At 41.1% G+C, this 21776-nt stretch overlaps 1 protein-coding gene across 1 annotated transcript in view; it reads left to right on the top strand.

The window, feature by feature from the left end:
• Window positions 1-21776, top strand: part of LOC126248460 (uncharacterized) — a 114671-nt gene that overhangs the window by 19672 nt on the left and 73223 nt on the right. Inside the window, exon 2 of the mRNA XM_049949505.1 lies at window positions 9710-9908. Coding sequence (XP_049805462.1) covers window positions 9710-9908 — 199 coding nt within the window. The remainder of the gene's footprint in view (window positions 1-9709; window positions 9909-21776) is intronic.

Raw genomic sequence — 21776 nt, forward strand, 5'->3', positions numbered from 1 at the left:
CATCGCCCACGTTTCACTTACATACAAGGCTGCACTCCACACAAATACCGTACTCCACACAAATACCTTTGTTTTAGTACCCAGTCATTAGAAGTTATATTCGATGTGAACAAATTTTCTTTTTCAGAATGCTTTTGTTGTTATTCACAGTCTTCATTTTATATCCTCTCTACTTCTGCCTTCTCAATTACTGCTTCCCTTTCAAGTCATTGAAGTATTAGAAATGCAGTTTGGTTTCTGTACAAGTTCTAGATAATCTTGTGGCCCTGTGTTTTATCGATGACATCTCCAGAGTTTCAAAGAATGTTTTAATTAAGATTGTCAAAACCTTTCTCTAAACATGCAAATGCTATAAACACAGTTTCGCTGTTCTTCAGTGTGTCTACTTAGCTAAGTTGTAGGATCAGTATTGCCTTGCGTGTTCAGACAGATCTCACAGGAATCTAATATTGTGCTTATGTTAGTTTGTACAACCCCTCCCCCTCTCCTCTCTACATATTCCTTCCACTTTCTAGCCTTCTCTCATTTGCTTAGTTCTGGCTTTGCCAAATGAGTTCTTGACAGTTGTTTCTCCTTTGAGCAAAGTTTTCTTTGTTCTTTCTCATTTTTCATTCCCCTATGTTTTCCAAGAGCAAAATCGCATTGCAATTTTGGACTTTCTGTTAACGTCATATTTAGACATTTCTGTTTCCGATGGCCTACTTTATTTGCTACTTTTTTATACTTTCCCTTGTGTCAAATTTAATATATCACGTTTTATATAACGATTTCTACTGTACCTTCTTCCCGTTCACGTACTCTGCTGCATTCACCACTTCTTCTCTCAAAGATATCCATTCGTATTCTGGCTGATTCCTTCCTCTGTTTCTGTCAGTCGTTGCATTACGGTAACTTTAAGATTATCTAAATACTGTGGGTCTTGACTTATTCAAGTTCCATTTCCTTAATTTGCTATCGTTTACTGTCTCTTTAGTTGTAAACCGCAGCTCGTGACCAATAAATTATTGTAGGTTTGCGTCTGCACCAGGAAATGTCTTAGAATTTAAAATCTGGTTTCGAAAATTTTGTTCCAAAAATATATTATTCTTTCACGATTCTTAAGCAAGGTGCTGGCGATGATTACATTATGCTCTGTGCGAAATTCTATCAGGTGGCTTCCACTTTCATCCCTTCCCACAAGCCTTTGTGTTCTTACTGTTTTCGTGTACATGCTAGCGTATCACATTTTAAATTTTTGTGTTGCTTAACTATCTGAATAATCTCTTTTGTCGTACATTGTTTCAATGTGTTACGAAATAGTGAACAATCATGAACAGTAGTCATGAAATCTGTTTATGGTGAAATGAGAAACATGAATAATGAAATATGTGAAAGAGTACATTGTACAGAAAATGAGAAATTGGTATGTCTTCACCCAACTTCGTCTTTCCTTCATGTAGGCGTAAGATATAGTCAAACGCACCGGGCGTTTCGGTGGGTCCCACCCCGTACCTCAGTGGCTGTCCGTCATTGGCTACCGCTAGCGTCTGTCGCTTCCAGGTGGGAACGCCAATTACGCAGGCCGCCGCGTCAACGCGGAAAACGCTTGCCGCTGCCGTTGCCGCACGCCGCGCTGCCGCGCTCTAGTGGGAACCGGCCTTAAGGCCTTAAGGCCTTAAGGCCGGTTCCCACTAGGGCTGCCGCGCGTCAAAACCGCGCGTTAGCAGCGTGGTTGCCATGGAAACGGCGTCAGCCGCAAGGCGCGGCGGGCTCTGCGTCGCGGTTTGCCCATGTCGAACTCCTTCCGCTGCCGTGTGACGCGCCCCAGGTGCGCGCCGCCAATCACAGAACGCGCTGAGCGTGACGTCAGGTACGCAACCCCGGGCCACAAGAACTTTCGCCGAACCGCTGGCGCGGACGCGGCGGCAGCTATGAAATACTTATCATCCGATTCCAAGGAAACTATTCGGTAGAAAAATTTGATTCTTGGGCATGTTACAGCCTGATATCTTCTCTCGATAAAGGGCCGAATTTCTTTTCGATATTCGGCGTGGTTGCGTGCTGTATCGCATTTACGTAAACCTTTACACGAAATTTTAATGAGTGTGCAGAGGTAAAAACGCATTGCGTGGACTTTGCGTACAGTTCATTTTAGGTAATACATTATTGCGTATGAAATTTAGTCAACATATCGAAATTGTTTTTAAAGCTGAGAGCAGAACGATAGCTATCACCGTTCTCGAGATATTGAATGATATGTCGGCGGATGGGCTGTGCGGTGACCGTGCGCGGGTCGCTTGCGACGCGACCGATACTTCGTCCTGCTCGTCGTAAACCATGTGGTTGTATCAACTGCAAATTTCGTAAACGGTTCAAGAAATCTAAAAGCGTTTTTTTGCAAACGATAACTTGTAAAAAGTCATGTATTTCGTCGCATGATAAATATCCAAAATCTGTTTATCTACCGAGATATGAAAGAAACTACAGTTTTTCAGAAGGGATAGATGATTTTTTTTTAAACAGCATTTAATAGCGTGTGGAATGAGAAGTTAAACAGAAACTAATTTGCTGGTATGTCATAAGATGTAATTTGCTAAGTATCTACAGCTATTGATTATTTCCTTTGGTAAGTAACAAACGTTTTTTTTTTCTTTATCGAGTGTACTTTATTGGTTCAAGGCGCGTTTCGCCTTTTACTTTAAGGCATTTTCGATGGAATCTAGAATGATTCAGTTTTGTTTTAAATGCATAACTGATTACTTACAGTGAATCGAGTTTTTGGCGGACATATACGTTTGCCCTCACCTGGTCACATGCTGGAGGTTGAACTAAAACTTAGATTATGGAACATAAGCACATTTTCATGTTCGCTCTTTTTTCTTCTGTCACTAGCTGTAGACATTTTACCGAAAACACTGATTTGAAGTCGTAACTACAGTGTGTTCACCTCATGCCCCTTCCTGTTTGGTTTGTTTATGTACATGTTGCCAACCTAAAGAATTATATGCTGAAATTGTTTGTTTATTTCTGTTCTCCTTATATCTGCATATGTGTGGGGCTAGCCAGTGATAGTTATAGAAAGTTGAAAGTGAATGCAGTAGTAGTCAGACAGTGGTTGAAAGGTTTAGTGTTAATCTGATTTCAGTTTTGGTTTAAATGTTTTGTGGAGGAGTGCATGGAAAACTAAATTCACTGCTTACATTAACAGATAAAATAGTAGAATAGCATTTGAACAAATGATTATTATCAGAATACTATCACCCAACCCCTTTGTCCTCACTCTTTGACGCCTCATAAAATGTCCTGTCAACTTACCCCTCTTGTAGTCAAAGTTGTGCCATAATTTCCTCTTCCTCCTGTATTTAATTCCGTACCTCTTCTTTAGTTACACGATCCTCATATCTACTCTTCAGCATTCTTATTGATCACCACGTTTTGAAAGCGTCCATTGTCTTCTCGACAGAACTGTTCATCGCCCACGTTTCACTTACAAGGCTGCACTCCACACAAATACCTTCGTAAAATAGTACCCAATCATTACAATTTATATTCCATGTGAACAAATTTTCTTTTTCAGAACGCTTTTCTTGCTATTCACAGTCTTCATTTTATATCCTCTCTACTTCTGCCTTCTCAATTACTGCTTCCCTTTCAAGTCATTGAAGTATTAGAAATGCAGTTTGGTTTCTGTACAAGTTCTAGATAATCTTGTGGCCCTGTGTTTTATCGATGACATCTCCAGAGGTTCAAAGAATGTTTTAATTAAGATTGTCAAAACCTTTCTCTAAACATGCAAATGCTATAAACACAGTATCGCTGTTCTTCAGTGTGTCTACTTAGTTAAGTGGTAGGATCAGTATTGCCTTGCGTGTTCAGACATCTCACAGGAATCTAACATTGTACTTATGTTAGTTTGTACAACCCCTCCCTCTCTCCTGTCTACATATTCCTTCCAATATCTAGCCTTCTCTTATTTGCTTAGTTCTGGCTTGCCAAATGAGTTCTTGACAGTTGCTTCTCCTTTGAGCAAAGTTTTCTTTGTTCTTTTTCATTTTCATTCCCTTATGTTTTCCAAGAGCAAAATCGCATTGCAATTTTGGACTTTCTGTTAACGTCATATTTAGACTTTTCTATTTCCGATGGCCTACTTTATTTGCTACTTTTTTATATTTTCCCTTGTGTCAAATTTAATATATCACGTTTTATCTAACGATTTCTACTATACCTTCTTCCCGTTCATGTACTCTGCTGCATTCACCACTTCTTCTCTCAAAGATATCTATTCGTATTCCAGCGGATTCCTTCCTCTGTTTCAGTCAGTCGTTGCATTACGGTAACTTTAAAATTATCGAAAAACTGTGGGTCTTGACTTATTCAAGTTCCATTTCCTTAATTTGCTATCGTTTACAGTCTCTTTAGTTGTAAACCTGAGCTCGTAACCAATAAATTATTGTAGGTTTGCGTCTGCACCAGGAAATGTCTTAGAATTTAAAATATGGTTTCGAAAACTTTGTTCCAAAAATATATTATTCTTTCATGATTCTTAAGCAAGGTGCTCTGTGCGAAATTCTATTAGGTGGCTTCCACTTTCATCCCTTCCCCCAAGCCTTTGTGTTCTTACTGTTTTCCTGTACATGCTACCGTATCACATTTTAAATTTTTGTCTCGCTTAACCATATGAATAATCTCTTTTGTCGTACATTGTTTCAATGTGTAAGGAGATAGTGAACAATGAACGGTAGTCATGAAATCTGTTTATGGTGAAATGAGAAAACATGAATACTGAAATATGTGAAAGAGTACAATGTTCAGAAAATGAAAAATTGGTATGTCTTCACCAACTTCGTCTTTCCTTCATGTAGGTGTAAGATATAGTTATTCAAACACACCGGTCGTTTCGGTGGGTCCCAGCCCGTACCTCAGTGGCTGTCCGTCATTGGCTACCGCTAGCGTCTGCCGCTTCCAGGTGGGAACGCCAATTCCGCGAGCCGCCGCGTCAACGCGGAAAACGCTTGCCGCTGCCGTTGCCGCACGCCGCGCTGCCGCGCTCTAGTGGGAACCGGCCTTTAAGCATCGTCTCCCAGCGGCATTTCTGCCTCCATCGCGCCAGTGCGAGTGCACCGCGGATCGATGGCAGGCTGTGCTCCTCTTACTACGGCGGACACCTGCTCTCGCCTCATCAATAATTAACAGCCATCCTGAACTTCATGTGTCTTGCTGCAGCCACCTTCACCTCCGACGGATTCCTGTAGTCCACATCAGTCAATCGTAACCACAACACCCGCGTGGGAGAGCACCTACGCAATGTTCCAAAACATAAGAATGGCCCCGCAACCTTCCATAGCAGTAGTATCATGCAGAGAACACTTCAGATTTATTAATATTCCCCTAATGAACTAGTGAAGAAATTATTCACACGTATTACCCTGAGGAGACAATAGTCATGGGATACCTTCCAATACCGTGTCGGGCCTCCTTATTCACAGCATACTGCAGCAATTCGATGTGGCATGGAATTAACAAGTCGTTGGAAGACCCTTGCAGAAATATTAAGTCATGTTGCATCCATAGCCGTCCACAATTGCGTAAGTGTTGCTGGTGCAGGATTTTGTGCACAAATAAACCTCTCGATTACGTCCCGTAAATGTTCGATAAGAATCATGTCGGGCGATGTGGGTGGCCAAACCATTCTCTCGAATTGTCCAGAAAATTCTCTTCAAACCAATCGCGAACAGTTGTCTACCAGTGACATGCAACATTGTCATACATTAAAAATCCATCTTTGCTGCGGTGCATGAAGTTTGAGTGGCTACAAATTTTCTCAAAGTAGCTAAACATACCACTTCCAGTCAATGACCCGTCTATTCCATATAAACACACATCAAAGCATTATAGAGCGATCACCAGCACCGAGCGAGGTGGCGCAGCAGTTAGCACACTGGACTCGCATTCGGGAGGACGACGGTTCAATTCCGCGTCCGGCCATCCTGATTTAGGTTTTCCGTGATTTCCCTAAATCGCTCCAGGTAAATGCCGGGATGGTTCCTTTGAAAGGGCACGGCCGACTTCCTTCCCCATCCATCGCTAATCCGATGAGACCGATAACCTTGCTGTTTGGTCTCTTCCCCCAAACAACCCCAAACCCAACCCATCACCCGCTTGCACATTGCCTTGATGACAACTTGGGTCTATGGCTTCGTGGGGTCTGCGCCGCACTCGAAACCTATCATCAGCTGTTACCAACGGAAATCGTGACTCATCTGACCAGGCCAAGATTTTCCACACGTCTAGGCAATAACCGATATGGTACGAGCCCAGGAGAGGCGCTGCGGGCAATGTCGTGCTGTTATCTAAAGCACTCCTGTCGGTCACCTGCTGCCATAGCCCATTAACGCCAAAGTTCGCCGCTCTGTCACATTGATTTCTGCGGTTATTTCAGGCAGTGTTGCTTGTCTGTTAGCACTGACATTTCTACGCAAACACCGCTGTTCTCGGTCGCTAAGTGAAAGCCGTCGGCCACAGCGCTGTCCTACCATGCCTGACATTTGGTATTCTTGGCACACTCCTGACGCTGTGGATTTCGGAATACTGAATTACCTGAAGATTTCCGAAGTGGAATGTCGCATGTCTTACGGCAAGAAAGGGACAATGAATTGATTGTTGGTGTTAATAACGGTCATCCTCCTTTACCTCCTCTGCATTACTGCAGATGACGTGTCACTGAGCACATTTGTTCTGTGCGTGCAGTACACGCGAGACGTCTAGTTGTTTCCACTGCACTGTGTGGAATACAAAGGTTCTGTTATAGTTCACTAACCTGCTGTCTTCAAGTTGATGTCCCCATCGCAGAAAACAGCACGCAGGTCGTAGGTTCTGTATCTTGAGGCTGAAACTGACTTTTAGCGAGGTTCTGTTGAGAAATAATGTATCACTTCTTTGGGATGCCACTCGCGTATTTTAATATAGCCACACGAGAAGACTACATGATCTTAATACAACACCTTCTGATACAGCAAAGTACATGATCAAACACAATGTTTACGAAAATGTATCTTCACACTATTTGTGGCACTTGTCTGTGCCTCATGACTACCGGAGTGAATCTTTTAATACTGAATACTGGCAAACACATCCTGCCACAGACAACATGACTGTACATCTCGACTTCCTAATCCAAAGTGACGAACAGGAACTTAAATAAAATTTGAAACACATCCTACGACAGACATGTCTGTTCTTCTCGACTACCTAATCCAGAGTGACGAACAGCCCGAAACACTTCGCGCGCCATACCAGAAAAGGCGTGACACGAACGCTTCCGAAGTGCTTCGTCTGCAATTTCGCCAGTCTTTTGTTTTTGATTTAAATTGTTTTTAATAATTTTAAAATGACTGATTGATAGTCAGCTGTAGAGAGATATTTATATTACAAAATGAAGTCATTCCAATGAGTAGTTTAACTAATAATAGTAACTATACTTTAACGTTTTGGCACCCTTGCTCCGAACAAGCAGCCAATCACAGAGCAGCAGCATTATGCAGGCGGTCTTTCTCACGGGAATGGTACCGAATCTAACATCTGTCACAGGTACCTCACACCACATTTCGACTTCTATATACTTCTTGCATCTCCACTGCTCTGGGAACAGTTTCTTGGAGCCTAATAAGATGGCTGACTAAGCAAGAAATATTACAGTCTCCAGCTCCAACTACCATTCCGCCTTCAAAGATCAATTCCCGTCGTGCGGCCACAATCACATAGGAAACTTTTCCACAGGAATCATAAGGGTAAAAACGACTGCTCTTCCAGTGGACTGTCCTTTTAAATCTTGTGTACGCGATACTACCGCCATCTGTGTTTATTTCTATCGCAATCCCTGGAGTTTTGTCATCTCAGTGTGAGGCGTAGCGCCGTATAACGATCCTGCCTTGGAGGCGGTTAAGTGGGAGATGTGCCTCAGAGCTGGATAGTGACAGATGGTGACGCGAGACTGGACGCGCACGTAGCCGACAGAGGACAATATTGGATAGGGGGACTGTGATTTTAGTTTCGATTGTGCCCACTAGAGTTCACTAAAGTAATAGAATGTTTTTCGTAAACTGTTCTAGTATTCTCATAAAGTGTTATTATGCCTTTTTGTGTATGTAAAATGTTATAAATGTGTTTTAGCAGTATGAATGATGCGTGAGTGTGGTTTAAGGTTAATATGAATATAATTGTTTAACGAGTTATGTAGTGGGATTTAGTGTGGGAATATTTCGAAGAAGTATGGATGTGGACAAATGGGATTTTTGTAGAATAGATTTGTAAAGTAAGTTTATGGTAAATGGAAAGTTAATTCAGGTATAAATAACAATAGTAAATAATTTTATGCATAAGGAAAACTACAGCATATTAGATAATTACGTTGGTAAAAAGTGAAGTCGTTAGGTTTACTATTTTGCCATTGGTTATTGATGAAAAGCGCGGACTGACGCGGGAGAGTGTTGTTTTGCTATTGGCGGTTGGGTAAACTGAACAATGGTAAAGCAATATTCTTCGCACGCTTTTCTCTGCTGGTAGAGAAGACTTAGAGTGTTCTAGAGAGGAGTCGAAGCCTAGCCGTGAAAGAGATCGGACGTGTGCAGTAGTAGTGTTTCCGATGGAAATAAGTTGCCGGATCTAGCAGCATTTCATACATCAAAAGTGTTGGAAAGTGACGGCATAATTATTCCGATGTGTGTGTAGAAATTTCGGAATTTTTAAGTGAATTTTGTGACGAGATAATACATATAATCCGCGTGGCGTATTGAGCAGGTCGTTGGCTGAAAACTGTGACTGCATTTGGTACCGACAGACTTAATATTTGGCGAGCATTATCAATCAAAAACAATCAGTATTTTTGTAGCTATTACGTTTTCGGGAAATGGAACACCATAAACTTGCTAACGTGAGTGAAAGGGATTGTGAGTGACTGTGTTAAGACTAGCGCGGGCTTGGCAGTGATACTTGTTCACTAAGTTTCAGAATATATTAACTGAGGGCAAAATAACCAACCTTTTATTTCATATGAAAATTTTCTCCCGAAACGTTGATTAGTGACTTTAATTGCAGCCTGGTTCACGTCGAAGTACAGTAGGTTTCACTCGGCTTCCCTACTGATGATCTGCTGAGACAATGTTCACAGGTAGGTGCAGGTCCGTGTGCCGCAAGTGTACCAGTAGCTCGTATTGTTTAAATCGATTAGACCTTAGGTAACGACACATGTCCTTCCAGCTGCTTAGCTACTTTCTTCCAGTAGGAGTACAACGCACATGGTGCCAACATTATACCTGAAATTGTATCTATTATTGCCTAAAACTGGTTATTACTAAGTTTAAAAAATGAGCTTATGAAATAACTTCAAATTTCATCCAGCAGTTTATTTCCCAAGCTTAAATGGAAGCTGTTCTAAAGGCACTGTAGTTTTATGAAACAACGTTCCTTCATTAAATATGACGTAATTCCTATTAATAAACTGTCTACGTAGATATATAACGAAAAAATTTACAGAGCGAAGTAACTTAGTCTTACTATAGTACACTACTCATATCGTCGTCGACGGAACGTTAAATCTCAATATTCCTTCCTTCCCCATCACATTTATTGCTCTTATTTTCATCCTTGAATAAATTTAACAGTATATCATCAATTTTTAAGTACGATCCGTATTAGCACAAATGTAAATGGTTTGATGAAATTATTCTTCCAGGTCGTGTCGAAGCTGGAAGAGGCAAGTTCAAGTCTGCGCAGGATTTCGGTGACGAACCATCACAAGGGAGGATAATCGACAGGTTCATAAAACGGAAACGTGAGAAGCGAGACAGTGACAGTCTCATGATTATGAAGCTCCTGGAACCCTTCTATTTTACTCCGTTTGTCCAAGCCATACACATTGCTACAAAAACAAGGTAATAACATATCGCTGTAATATCTGTATCACAAAAACAGTCCTGTTTTCCTCTCTTCATCCTCTAGCATTGTTGTCTGCTACAGTCATATTGTGGGAAACAATAACCTCCCATGAGTAATGATTACTATCATTTTTTTTAGTTCGTAAGATCCGTACTTGCTCCAAAAAAACCTATTTGCAGAACTAAGTTTCTTTTTTTCTTCGTTTTTGAAACAACCTCCGTGTTGATTTCGTGTGATCAACAACAAAAAAAAATGGTTCAAATGGCTCTGAGCATTATGGGACTTAACATCTGAGGTCATCAGTCCCCTAGAACTTAGAACTACTTAAACCTAACTAACCTAAGGACATCACACACATCCATGCCCGAGGCAGGATTCGAACCTGCGACCGTAGCGATCGCGCGGTTCCAGACGGAAGCGCCTAGAACCGATCGGTCACACAGGCCGGCTTCGTGTGATCCTCTTTGCACATTCGTGAAGTATTTTCATTGTATTCAGTTACCTTGTTAAGTCCAAGATGTCGTACTATGAACGTTTATGTGTGTAGTGTACTTCATCCGTTTGACGTTAACAATAGTGTTTTTTTCTTTAACGTGTGCTAACTGTCTTTAGTGTTATCTACTGAGAATACTACTACAGGCAGTATAAACGATTTGAAAATAAAACGCGCTAGGAAAATGTAAATTGGGTATAGTGAAATATGCCAACAAATGTCCATAACAGGGCATCCTATACTTCGCAGGATAAACAGATTTCCGTCATGGCGCAGATGGAAAAACAGATCCACAAATAAAAGAAAGGGAAACACGTATGACAAATACACGGACTATCAACTTGTAGAGACGGACATTCCATATTAACAAAATAGTAATAATAAAGTTCTTGACTAAAGATCAAAATTAAAATTGTAGGATGTGAGTTCTCGCAGATATGCAAAACACCGTTTTTTCTCAGTACCCAAACATGTTTCAGCACCACTGTGCCGTCATCAGTGGCTTTCCGTTTTATTTATTCTGTAATGTGAACATTTTTATTAAATGATTATAAGATTATGTGGATGTTTGGTTCAAACAATAGTTAGTTTCTTTTTGTTAATACCTTTACACTTTGCGTGCATGATTTTTCCGAATCACTTGTGTATTATTTACTACAGGTAGCTTGTCATCTGCAACCAAACGATGTTGATGAGAAATTTTGCTGGGAATTAACCTATCATCTAGAATGTAATTTAGTTTGTCGCGATATTTCGCGCCTATATTCGTTTTTGCTTACGTTTTCGTGTGGCGAGCCTTTTTATTCTCCGCATCATGGTGAAGTGCGGTGAAGCACACGTAAATATAACACGTATTTTTCACAAATAAGGTCGTAAAACACTTTTCACTTCACCAAAACACAGTGTGATTGTGGTTTGTTGTGTGACCCAGCCCAATCAGTATTCATTTGTTCACCAGAGAGTTCGGAGCCAAATTTGAATTTTGTTTGCTTTTTCTTTGTGTGTGTGTGTGTGTGTGTGTGTGTGTGTGTGTGTGTGTGTGAGTGAGTGAGTGTGTGTGTGTGTGCTTTCTGTACGCTTCTTAGCTGTGTGTTGTCTTGCTGTGTGTTGTCTTTTACATGGTGTTCCTTTTGTGTGGAAATGGTGAGTTTTTGCAGATTGTAGTGTATCCATTTTTCGTGTGTGCGTGTGTGTGTGTGTGTGTGTGTGTGTGTGTGTGTGTGTGTGTGTGTGTGTAGGTGTAGGTGGGTGGGTGGTATACTCATTTTTGTATTGTTTACATATTTTTTGATATGGGTATCACAACCACTTTCTACCGCTATTTGTTTTATTGTGTTTAGTCTTGTGTGTAGTTCTGTTTGTTCGTGGGTGTTCTGTTTAATCTATGGAGCATCAATGTGAAGTTTGCTTCCTTATGTGTCAAGGAGTGGTTCGATAGGTTGTGAATGGTGGTGCTTGTGGTTGTCGGTTTCCTGAATGTTGTGAAGTTGTGTGTGTTGTTTGTTGTATGTATGGTGAGATCTAGAAAATGTAGTGTGTTGTTAGTTTCTGTTTCTAAAGTGAAGTTAACTTTTCGGTGTAAGTTGTTTATTTCATTGTGCAGCTGTTCTATGTTTGTATGTGGTTCATCAATTAGGCATATAATGTCATCGACATTATGGTACCGCCCCGCAGGATTAGCCGAGCGGTCTAGGGGCGTTGCAGTCGTGGACTGTGCGGCTGGTCCCGGCGGAGGTTCGAGTCCTCCCTCGGGCATGGGTGTGTGTGTTTGTCCTCATGCTAATTTAGGTTGTGTGTAAGCTTAGGGACTTATGACCTTAGCAGTTAAGTCCCATAAGATTTCACACACATTTGAACATTAGAACATAATGGTACCAGTATACAACCTTTTAGTTTTTTGGTTTTATGTGTCTGAAGATCATGTTCTCCAGGTTGTTCATAAGTATGTTAGCTAGGAGGCCACTGATTGGTGATCCAATTGGCAGTCCTTCATGTTGAGAATAAAATTCTTTGTTGAACTCACTATAATTTTGTGATGTTAAGACCTTGAGTATGGTTGTTATTTCATTGATGTGTGTGTCTGGTGTGTTTCATTGTTGTTTCAATCTTTGTGTGATGGTGTTTCATTTACTGGAATAAAAATCTACATTGATGAGACGTCGAATAATATGAGGGTTGCTGTGTCTGGTATGTGTATGTTCTTGATTCTGTTGATTAACTCCTTTGAGTTTTCCAGGTTCCCATTGTAATCAAAAGTGTACAATTTGTTTAGTAGTGTCTGTCTGTCTGTTGGGCTAGGTGGTAGGATGGAGCATTTTGGAAGATAAGGGACCTTAATGGGATATTATCCTTGTGAACCTTTAGTAGGGAATTTAAGGTGGGTGCTTTTGTATTTTTCTGTGTCATTCTATCTACCTGGCCTTTCGAGAATGTATTTTTGATGTTTTTCAGTGTCTGTTGGATGTTTTTCTGGTACCTTGCTATCGGGTCACTGATCAGTTTTGTGATGTTGTTGTCTTCTAGAAAATCTAGTGTTTTTTTTCTATGTATTCTTTTTCATCCTAATTATCGTAATATTCCCTTTGTATGCTCTTGTTACTATGGCACTGTTCTGTTTTAATTTTTGTTTTAGCTTGTTGGCTGTGATTTCCTCTGATGTTTTATGATTAAAAATAATTATGGAATACATGAACTCACATGCCATACTTTCCAGTCACTGAACATAGGACAAACACGCAGAAACTTCAAAACCAGATATTCAGAACATCTCAGACTTTCAAAAAGCAACAGCTCCCATAGCACATTTGCTGACCACCTTGTAGCCCACAATTAACACCCAACTACAATAGAAACTGACTTCAGAATACTAAAACCCAGCCACAGCCTATACAGCAAACTGACGATTGAGGAAACCTCCCACATACAGAAGGCAAAAGCAGAAGGAAAACAGGTCTTAAATTAATACACTACACTCTGCAAGGGCACACCATTTAACACATTAAAGGAACTTATCAAAAAAGAAAACACAAACACATAAAGACTACACACACACACACACACACACACACACACACACAAAGAAAAAAAGGTAAACAAAATTCAAATTTTGTGCCGAACTCTCTGTTGAACAAATAAACATTGACTGGGCTGGGACACACAACAAACCACAATCACACTGTGTTTCAGTGAAGTGAAAAGTGTTTTACGACCTTATTTGTGAAAAATACATATATTTACGTGTGCATCACGACGCTTCACCATGATGCGGAGAATAAAAGAACTCGCCACACGAAAACGTAAGCAAACACGAATATAGGCGTGAAATATCGCGACAAACTAAATTACATTCTAGATGGTACGTTAACTCCCAGCAAAATTTCTCATCAACATCGTTTAGTTGCAGATGACAAGCTACCTGTAGTAAATAATACACAAGTGATCCGGATAATCATGCACACCAAGTGTAAAGGTGTTGACAAAACGAACTATTGTTTGAACTAAACATGCACATAATTTTTTTATCGTTTAATAAAAATGTTCACATTACAGAATAAATAAAACGGAAACCCGCTGATGATGGCACAGTGGCGCTGAAATATGTTTCGGTACTGAGAGAAAACGGTGTTTTGCATATCTGGTAGATCTCACATCCTACAATTTTAACTGCAAACACGGTCAACATAAGGAGCTGCAAATCCAATTGATGAATATCAATAATTAACTTCGTTATCCCCAGGTTAATATCATTACATTTTGTAATCATTTTGTGAGAACAAAACTGTGTGAACTACCATATTGGAAAGAAGAAAGGAAAGAAAAATTGTGGGAGTAGTATAGACAGAATAGCCGGTCGGTGTGGCCGTGCGGTTCTAGGCGCGTCAGTTTTAAACCGCTACGGTCGCAAGTTCGAATCCTCCCTCAGGCATGGATGTGTGTGATGTCATTAGGTTAGTTAGGTTTAAGTAGTTCTAAGTTCTAGGGGACTGATGACCTCAGAAGTTAAGTCTCATAGTGCTCAGAGCCATATAGACAGAATATGGAATACGATAGCTGGTCAAAATTACTAAAATATGCAGATCTTATAGGAGATAGTTACAGAAGTGAAAACCAAGTTTGCCTTATTAAAAGGGAGATTTTCTGGCGAACATAAATGAATTATCTAAAACAGAAATTGATACCATATTGATTAAAGAATGATATATTATACAATGTGTAACCGTGGTTCAGCGGAACAATTTAACCCTCTAAGGGGAACCTCTTGACTGTCCAAGTAGCCACGCTGTCTGAGGCACCTTGCCACTGTTCGTGCAGCTCCCCCCTTCGGAGTTTCGAGTCCTCCCTCGGGCCTGGCTGTGTGTGTTGTCCTTAGCCTAATTTAGTTTAAGTTATATTAAATAGTGTGTAAACTTAAGAGACCGATGGCCTCAGCAGTTTGGTCCCATAGGAACTTACCACAAAATTTTCTATTTCCTGTCCGAGCCAAAGTTTTGATATGAGACACTGTGGTTCTGTCGCTGTGAAAATTGGGGCTGGTAGCAGAAGTTGCCATTAAAACGGTACAAATCATCCAAAACAAGGCCCTAGGAATTCTCACAAATGCAATTCGTTTCATTCTAAACTAAATTATCGGACTGTTTAGGATTACGTTTCATTTTATCCACAACTAAAAACAGAATCGTTTCATTTTACGTGAATGTAGAATCAGTCCGCCAAGCCTTCGTCTCATAACGTAAGAATAAATTACAGCCCCCTAAGTTAATCATCGAACGAAACTAACGGTTTTGCTCGTAGTGGGACCATCTACCGCAACTAAAAATCTGCATACCAGTAGAAGTTTGATAGCCTGTGGATTCAAACCTATTAATGAAAGAAGGTTGGATCGACATTAACGTACCAGCAATCGACGCTGTAATTCCCGCCAGCGAGATGCTGACCAACAAGGAAGAAGCTGAAACTTCCTTTCAGATTAAAACTGTGTACCGGACCGAGACTAGAACTTTTCCTTTCTCGGTCAGCCACACAGATTTTATCTGCCAGGAAGTTTAATTTCAATGTAGACCCCGCTGCACAGTGAAAATTTAAGCTGGAAAACATTTCCCTGTCTGTTCAAAATGGCTCTGAGCACTATGGGACTTAACATCTGAGGTCATCAGTCCCCTAGAACTTAGAACTACTTAAACCTAACTAACCTAAGGACATCACACACATCCATGCCCGAGGCAGGATTCGAACCTGCGACCGTAGCGGTCACGCGGTTCCAGACTGAAGCCCCTACAACCGCTCGGCCACCAGCGGCCGGCTCCCTGTTTGTGCCTAAACCATGTCTCAGCAATATCCTTTCTTGCAGGAGAGCTAGTCTTGTAAGTTTAACAAGTACGGTGGCGCAATGGTTAGCGCACTGGACTCGCGATCTGGGGTTGGTTGCTTGGTTTGGGGAAGGAGACCAGACAGCGAGGTCATCGGTCTCATCGGATTAGGGAAGGACGGGGAAGGAAGTTGGCCGTGCCCTTTGAAAGGAACCATCCCGGCATTTGCCTGGAGCGATTTAGGGAAATCACGGAAAACCTAAATCAGGATGGCCGGACGCGGGATTGAACCGTCGTCCTCCCGAATGCGAGTCTAGTGTCTAACCACTGCGCCACCTCACTCGGTCGCGTTCTGGGGGATGACGGTTCAAACCCGCGTCCGGCCATCCTGATTAAGGTTTTCCACAATTCCCCTAAATCGCTTGCGCAAATGCCGGGATCGTTCCTATTCAAAGGGCACGGCCGACTTCTTGCCCATCCTTCCCTAATCCCATGAGACCAATGACCTCGCTGTTTGGTCTCCTCTCCGAAATCAACCAATCAACATGCAAGTTTCGCAGGAGAGCTTCTGTGAAGTTTGGAAGTCAGAAGACGAGATAGTGCTTAAGTTGTGAGGACAGCTCGTGAGTCGTGCTTGGGTAGCTCAGTCGGTAGAGCACTTGCCCGTGAAAGGCAAAGGTCCCGAGTTCGAGTCTCGGTCTGGCACACAGTTTTAATCTGTCACGAACTCTCATGTCAGTACACGCCCCGCTGCAAAATGAAAATTTCATTCAATGAAGTAGCTGATTGGAATGCTAGTGCTGGCAGTAACTTTGATCCCAAGAGTTTCAGTGGGAAATGTAGAGGCAGTGACACATCGTCAACGTGCATTTGACAGAGCTCTGAAGTCCTGCGCATAGGCTTAACCTCTGCGCAATCCTTTATAATACCGTAAGGAAAAGTAGCACTACTGGTGGTGATCAGGTCATCGCATGATGATTTTAGACTCGTCAGCCCCTTTAGTGTTGTCGGAGGAAAACTGAGAACCACTCAGTCCATAGATATCCGTATTATTACAGCACAACACAACACAATACAACACAGCATTACAGTGCAAAAGCACCAGCCGCAATAATCTACAAGATAAGGATTCACAAGTGATACTTATAAAAGATGACATGGATGAGTGTGGCTTTTTTGCATATATATACAAGACGATAAAAAACGAGACTGATGTAAATATTTGATACTGCCGCTACCTCGTATTAAACGGACTTCATTTCGTCGCTTGTCACATCTCATGTTCTTAGCAATTGCTTTATTAAGCAGACTGATTTATTCGACAACTGTATTGAATATTACAATTATCCAGCACTTGTTATTGTGTATCGAAGGATTCACAAACCGTAATTCAAATTCGAAGTTATTATTATTCTTAGTATTTTTATTACAGAGTTCGACTGTATTGTAGGTCGGGAAGAGCTTGATGTGAAGCTCCGTCCAACGAAACAAAATAATCATCTCCCACAGTAAGTGGGAACAGCGACACCTCTCTTGCACACATTCTCTGACAACTTTCGGCTTCCCATACTTATGAAATGGCCATAAAGAGAGGAATCACTTGGAACCTCTATTGTTCTTTCTCGTCGGCATCGACAAATAGAGTGAACGATTGCGACATTGACATCAAACATATGAACTCATAGCTTTATTTATACAGATAAGATGCTACCAATTGTTTGAGGGATTATGAGGTCGATGTTTCTCTCTCAAATAATATGGTTCACGGTCTTTGTCTTGGAAAAACTGATACTGCAGAAGATACGAAATTAGTTCAAAAATTTATTCAAAAATTAATCAGTAAATTGTTAGAATTTAATTTTTATGTTATCAGTTGTCTTGTTGGACGTAATATCTTACAAAAGTACAAATAAATTCATTATGTTTCACCTCTCTGTTTGCCAGCGTGACATGACGTGATAGTCATTCGAAAATTTAAGACTGCTTTTACATTCAGATTCACAAAAATTTGTAATAGCTTTAAAATGAGAACATGATATGAAGAACTTGAACTGATTTACAAACGAAAAAGTTGTTTTATTATTACAACTGTAGTAATGAAGAATTTTACGAGTAGCAAGCTTCTCTAAATGTCTTTAGAGAGCTGCTTTAATCAGAAGCAGCCACATGGTATTATCTGTTGTACAGAATGTTCGTCCTACCGTTGTCTTCCAGTAATACCAGTACTTATCTACTGTTCTACAGACGTAAACAGAATGCTTAAAAAAGGGTCTTAGCAGTATGGTAATTCCTAGCGTGCATCACAACAAGAAACAAATTAGTAGGGCCACGCATACTCTTAGTGCTTTTCAACATCTCTGTTTGTTGTACCATCATAGTTAGTCCTCCTTCTCTTTTATGGCGTACGTAATACAAAATATGAGAACAGTGAAAATTTCATATTACAAAAGCGCTTTCATGCTTACGGAAAGGATACACACCTGACTTCCGTTGATAGCCCTGTCGAAGTCAGAAAAGCAGTCTCTAAGACCTTGCCACGACACCAGAGCATGATGTCTCTCCCACTCCTGGTGAAGCTCTGACCTGATTCAGTGATGGACTTAATCTTTCGTCCACTGTGACAAGCGTTTCTATTACTGCTAAATTTTCGTGAGAGGCGCATCTGCGTCACAGATACTTCACACAGTTTCATCTGCACTCATCAAGTTGGTGTTTAAATTTCTACTAATATCACTTTTTTTGTTTCTATACACTTCTAACGTGTGGCAAGAATGACTGAAACACCACAAATTATGCGAAATTCGTGTGGGGGAGGTAACATAATTCTTAAATCATGTTAGAATGTCCACTCGTCCTATAGCGTCTTCTATTGAAGATAGTTGAATGTTTGTCATGCTCAAGTGGTAATGAAACGCACCCTCGATTAATCGTGCAATTCACCTTCCAGTAACTGAAATGCAACGGGCAACAGGCTGTGGCAGTAGTCATTGCTCTCGATTTGTTAGGGGATCCGATAGTAGAATCATACGAGAGGGATAACTAACGCAAAATTATCTTAACAGCTCATGCATCTATGTTTCTGGCAACAATAACTTGCACAAGAATGGAAGAGAAAATTAAGGATCTGTTAGACGACGACCAGATTGTCTTTAGGAAAGGTAAAGGCATCAGAGAGGCAATTCTAACGTGTTGCTTGATAATGGAGACATGACTTAGAGAAAAATCAAGACACTTCAATAGCATTGATAACGTAACACTGTGTAAGGTGTGTGAAATTATTAGAAATTCTTTGGATCGTTTCTATTTAATCTATTAATCCTACCTGTTAAGGATGCAGACAGAAGAGCAAAACTTAGGTATAGGTTGAACTATGTTTTGTGTGTTACGTTCTACGTGGGTGGACTATACTTTCGGAGAATTCTTTCAACGAGTCTGTCAGGCATCTGCCTTTTCTACAGTTAGTGTCCGTACGAATACTCCCACATATTTAACAGATTTGCGTGCTTCTCGTGACTTTTCAGCAAACGTGTCACCATAGAACAATAGGTCTTTATGTGATGTATCTGTTTATAGTGGTGGACAACTGCCAATTCCTGCAGCAACTGTCGATCCTCTGCAGTTCTTCCTGCATTTCGTCACAATTTTCTAGCGTTACGACTTCGTATACAACAGTATCGTCCGCGGATAGCTTCATTCCACTTACGTTTTCTAGTAGGCCATATATATATTATTTAGTGGGCAGTAATGGTCCTAAAACACTTTCACCGAGCACGCATGCACCAAGTTAATTTTTCGTCTGTGATTTCTCTCCTTTAAGAATGTCATGGTGTGTGATATTTTAACAGAACTCCTCTATACACTGATAAAGCTGGTCCTCTAATCCATAATCATATATTTTGTTCATTATGTAACAGTGCATAAATGAATAGAGCGCCTTCCGGAAGTTGAGGAACACAGTATCAGCCCGAACACCGGAGTCTATACCTCTCGGGTAAGGGAGAACAGGAACAACAGAGTCTGCACTTTTCGATGTTATACTACAGCTGATGCAATTGTACATATCATATTCAGTGTGGCTCCCGGGCAAGAGGAGGGGAGGGGAAGAAGGGAGAGGTGAAGAGAGGTTGGCCAATTGCGTTACGTCTCTCGTCCATTCGTTGCCCCCCCCCCCCCTCCACCCATTGGCCCCATTTCTCTCGGCCAACAGAGGTCATTTGAGATCTGTGCTGTGTAGCGAAAGGATCAGCAAGTCCGTAGTAGAAGGAAAAGTTTTCTATGATTATCTATTTATAAACAATATATATATTCTTCAGTAATAATAACTTCTCAATCCCTATTTATTTAGAGCAAATGTCAGAGTCCAATCATCATAGTGAGACGATCGTACTTAATTTGGTCAACTATCACGCAGTTCTACCTGCTTGATGTGTAAATGCGCCATTCTCGTAGAAAAGACACATGAAATGCACATCGTAAACAATTAGCTGCCTGACGTTAAGATCACAAATAAATTGCAACTCCTCCTTTTGAGCAACTGTATTTACATTATGTAATGACAGGATTCGGTTCTTTTGTAAATAATAAAAATGACAACAAAATAATACGAAGTAAGACACTTTAGCATTGTAAGTTAATGACGTCATAACATATTCCGCAAAATGGCGGTACATTTTAACATATGACACTTTGATGACGTCATGATAAAAAGGTTAGTCCATCCACTCCTCCGGGGAAATTGTCAATGACTCTTTTTTAATACGGCCATTAACTTAATATTCCCTAGGCGGTCCTGCCTGCCCGCGAGTGACGCCGTTTGTGCACTTCTACTGCGATCTGCGTGCACGTCGGAAACCTGGCTTCTCTGCCTGTGTTAAGCCTATGTTGCTGTGCCAAAGATGATGACGTGTCATACTATCATATCAGTACTTTTTGCTTGCCTTACTAATCACTATTAAGGGATGCCACTATTCCAGATCCAGTCAACAAGGTTCGGAATGCTATTTGTTTTGGTAGATAACTTGCTGTGATTTTTGCCAATATCAGCTTAATACTTTTCCAACAAGAATCTAACGGAGAATCTTCGTATGCCCTGAGACTTGTCACTAAGAGACTTAAAACAAATGGTTTCCGACATTCGTGAACAGCTACGTAGCACGTCTGACGCCATACCACACAACCGACTAAAAAGAGCTTAGCTTAATGTTGGTGCAGCCCCTGACCATTCTGATACCGCCATGTGGAATTAAGATATTTACACCTATTACTGTTGACGCCCGAGACGCCCTTCCTCACCAGCACGTCCAGTTAAGTCATTTAGAGAATGTCCGCCCCCGGTAGCTCAGCGTGTTCGCTCAGAGGATTACGTGCTCTCTGTAATAAAAAAGGTGAGTCAAAGAATCAACGATCAACTTGAACGGATGTCTTGTGACGTCCGCCCAGACCAAAAGCAACGAACAATATCGAACAAAATGAAAAAAAAAGAGTGGTCAGCGCGATGGACTGTCAATCCTAAGGGCCCGGGTTCGATTCCCAGCTGGGTCGGAGATTTTTCTCCGCTCAGGGACTGGGTGTTGTGTTGTCCTAATCATCATAATTTCATCCCCATCGACGCGCAAGTCGCCGAAGTGGCGTCAAGTAGAAAGACTTGCACCAGGCGAGCGGTCTACTCGACGGGAGGCCCTCGTCACACGCCGTTATATTATTATTTAGAAGAATAACTTGCGGCGGATTCATATAATTGTCATCGGGTTAGTTCAACTAAATAACGGGTTAGAGAACTTCGTAGGCACGAATTCACAATTGTCTATAAGATGGCAGTAGCGAATTGCGCGATTGGAATAATATTGGTACATTGGTACTCTCCGCCATGCACTGTACAATGGCTAGTTTTCGTTTATCTTTGGATGTGTGGTATCCGCAGGGGCATTGTTCAGTGCAATCCCATTTCATCACCCCCACCCCCCAAAAAAGGAACATATATTGTAGATTGATTGTCATAATACACTAGTGCGATCATAAATCTCTGAACCAGCTGTGTATCGGTATAAGCAGGGTAATTTGGGACA

This window comes from Schistocerca nitens, chromosome 1 (genome assembly GCF_023898315.1).
Source record: "Schistocerca nitens isolate TAMUIC-IGC-003100 chromosome 1, iqSchNite1.1, whole genome shotgun sequence".
Taxonomy (NCBI): Eukaryota; Metazoa; Arthropoda; class Insecta; order Orthoptera; family Acrididae; genus Schistocerca; species Schistocerca nitens.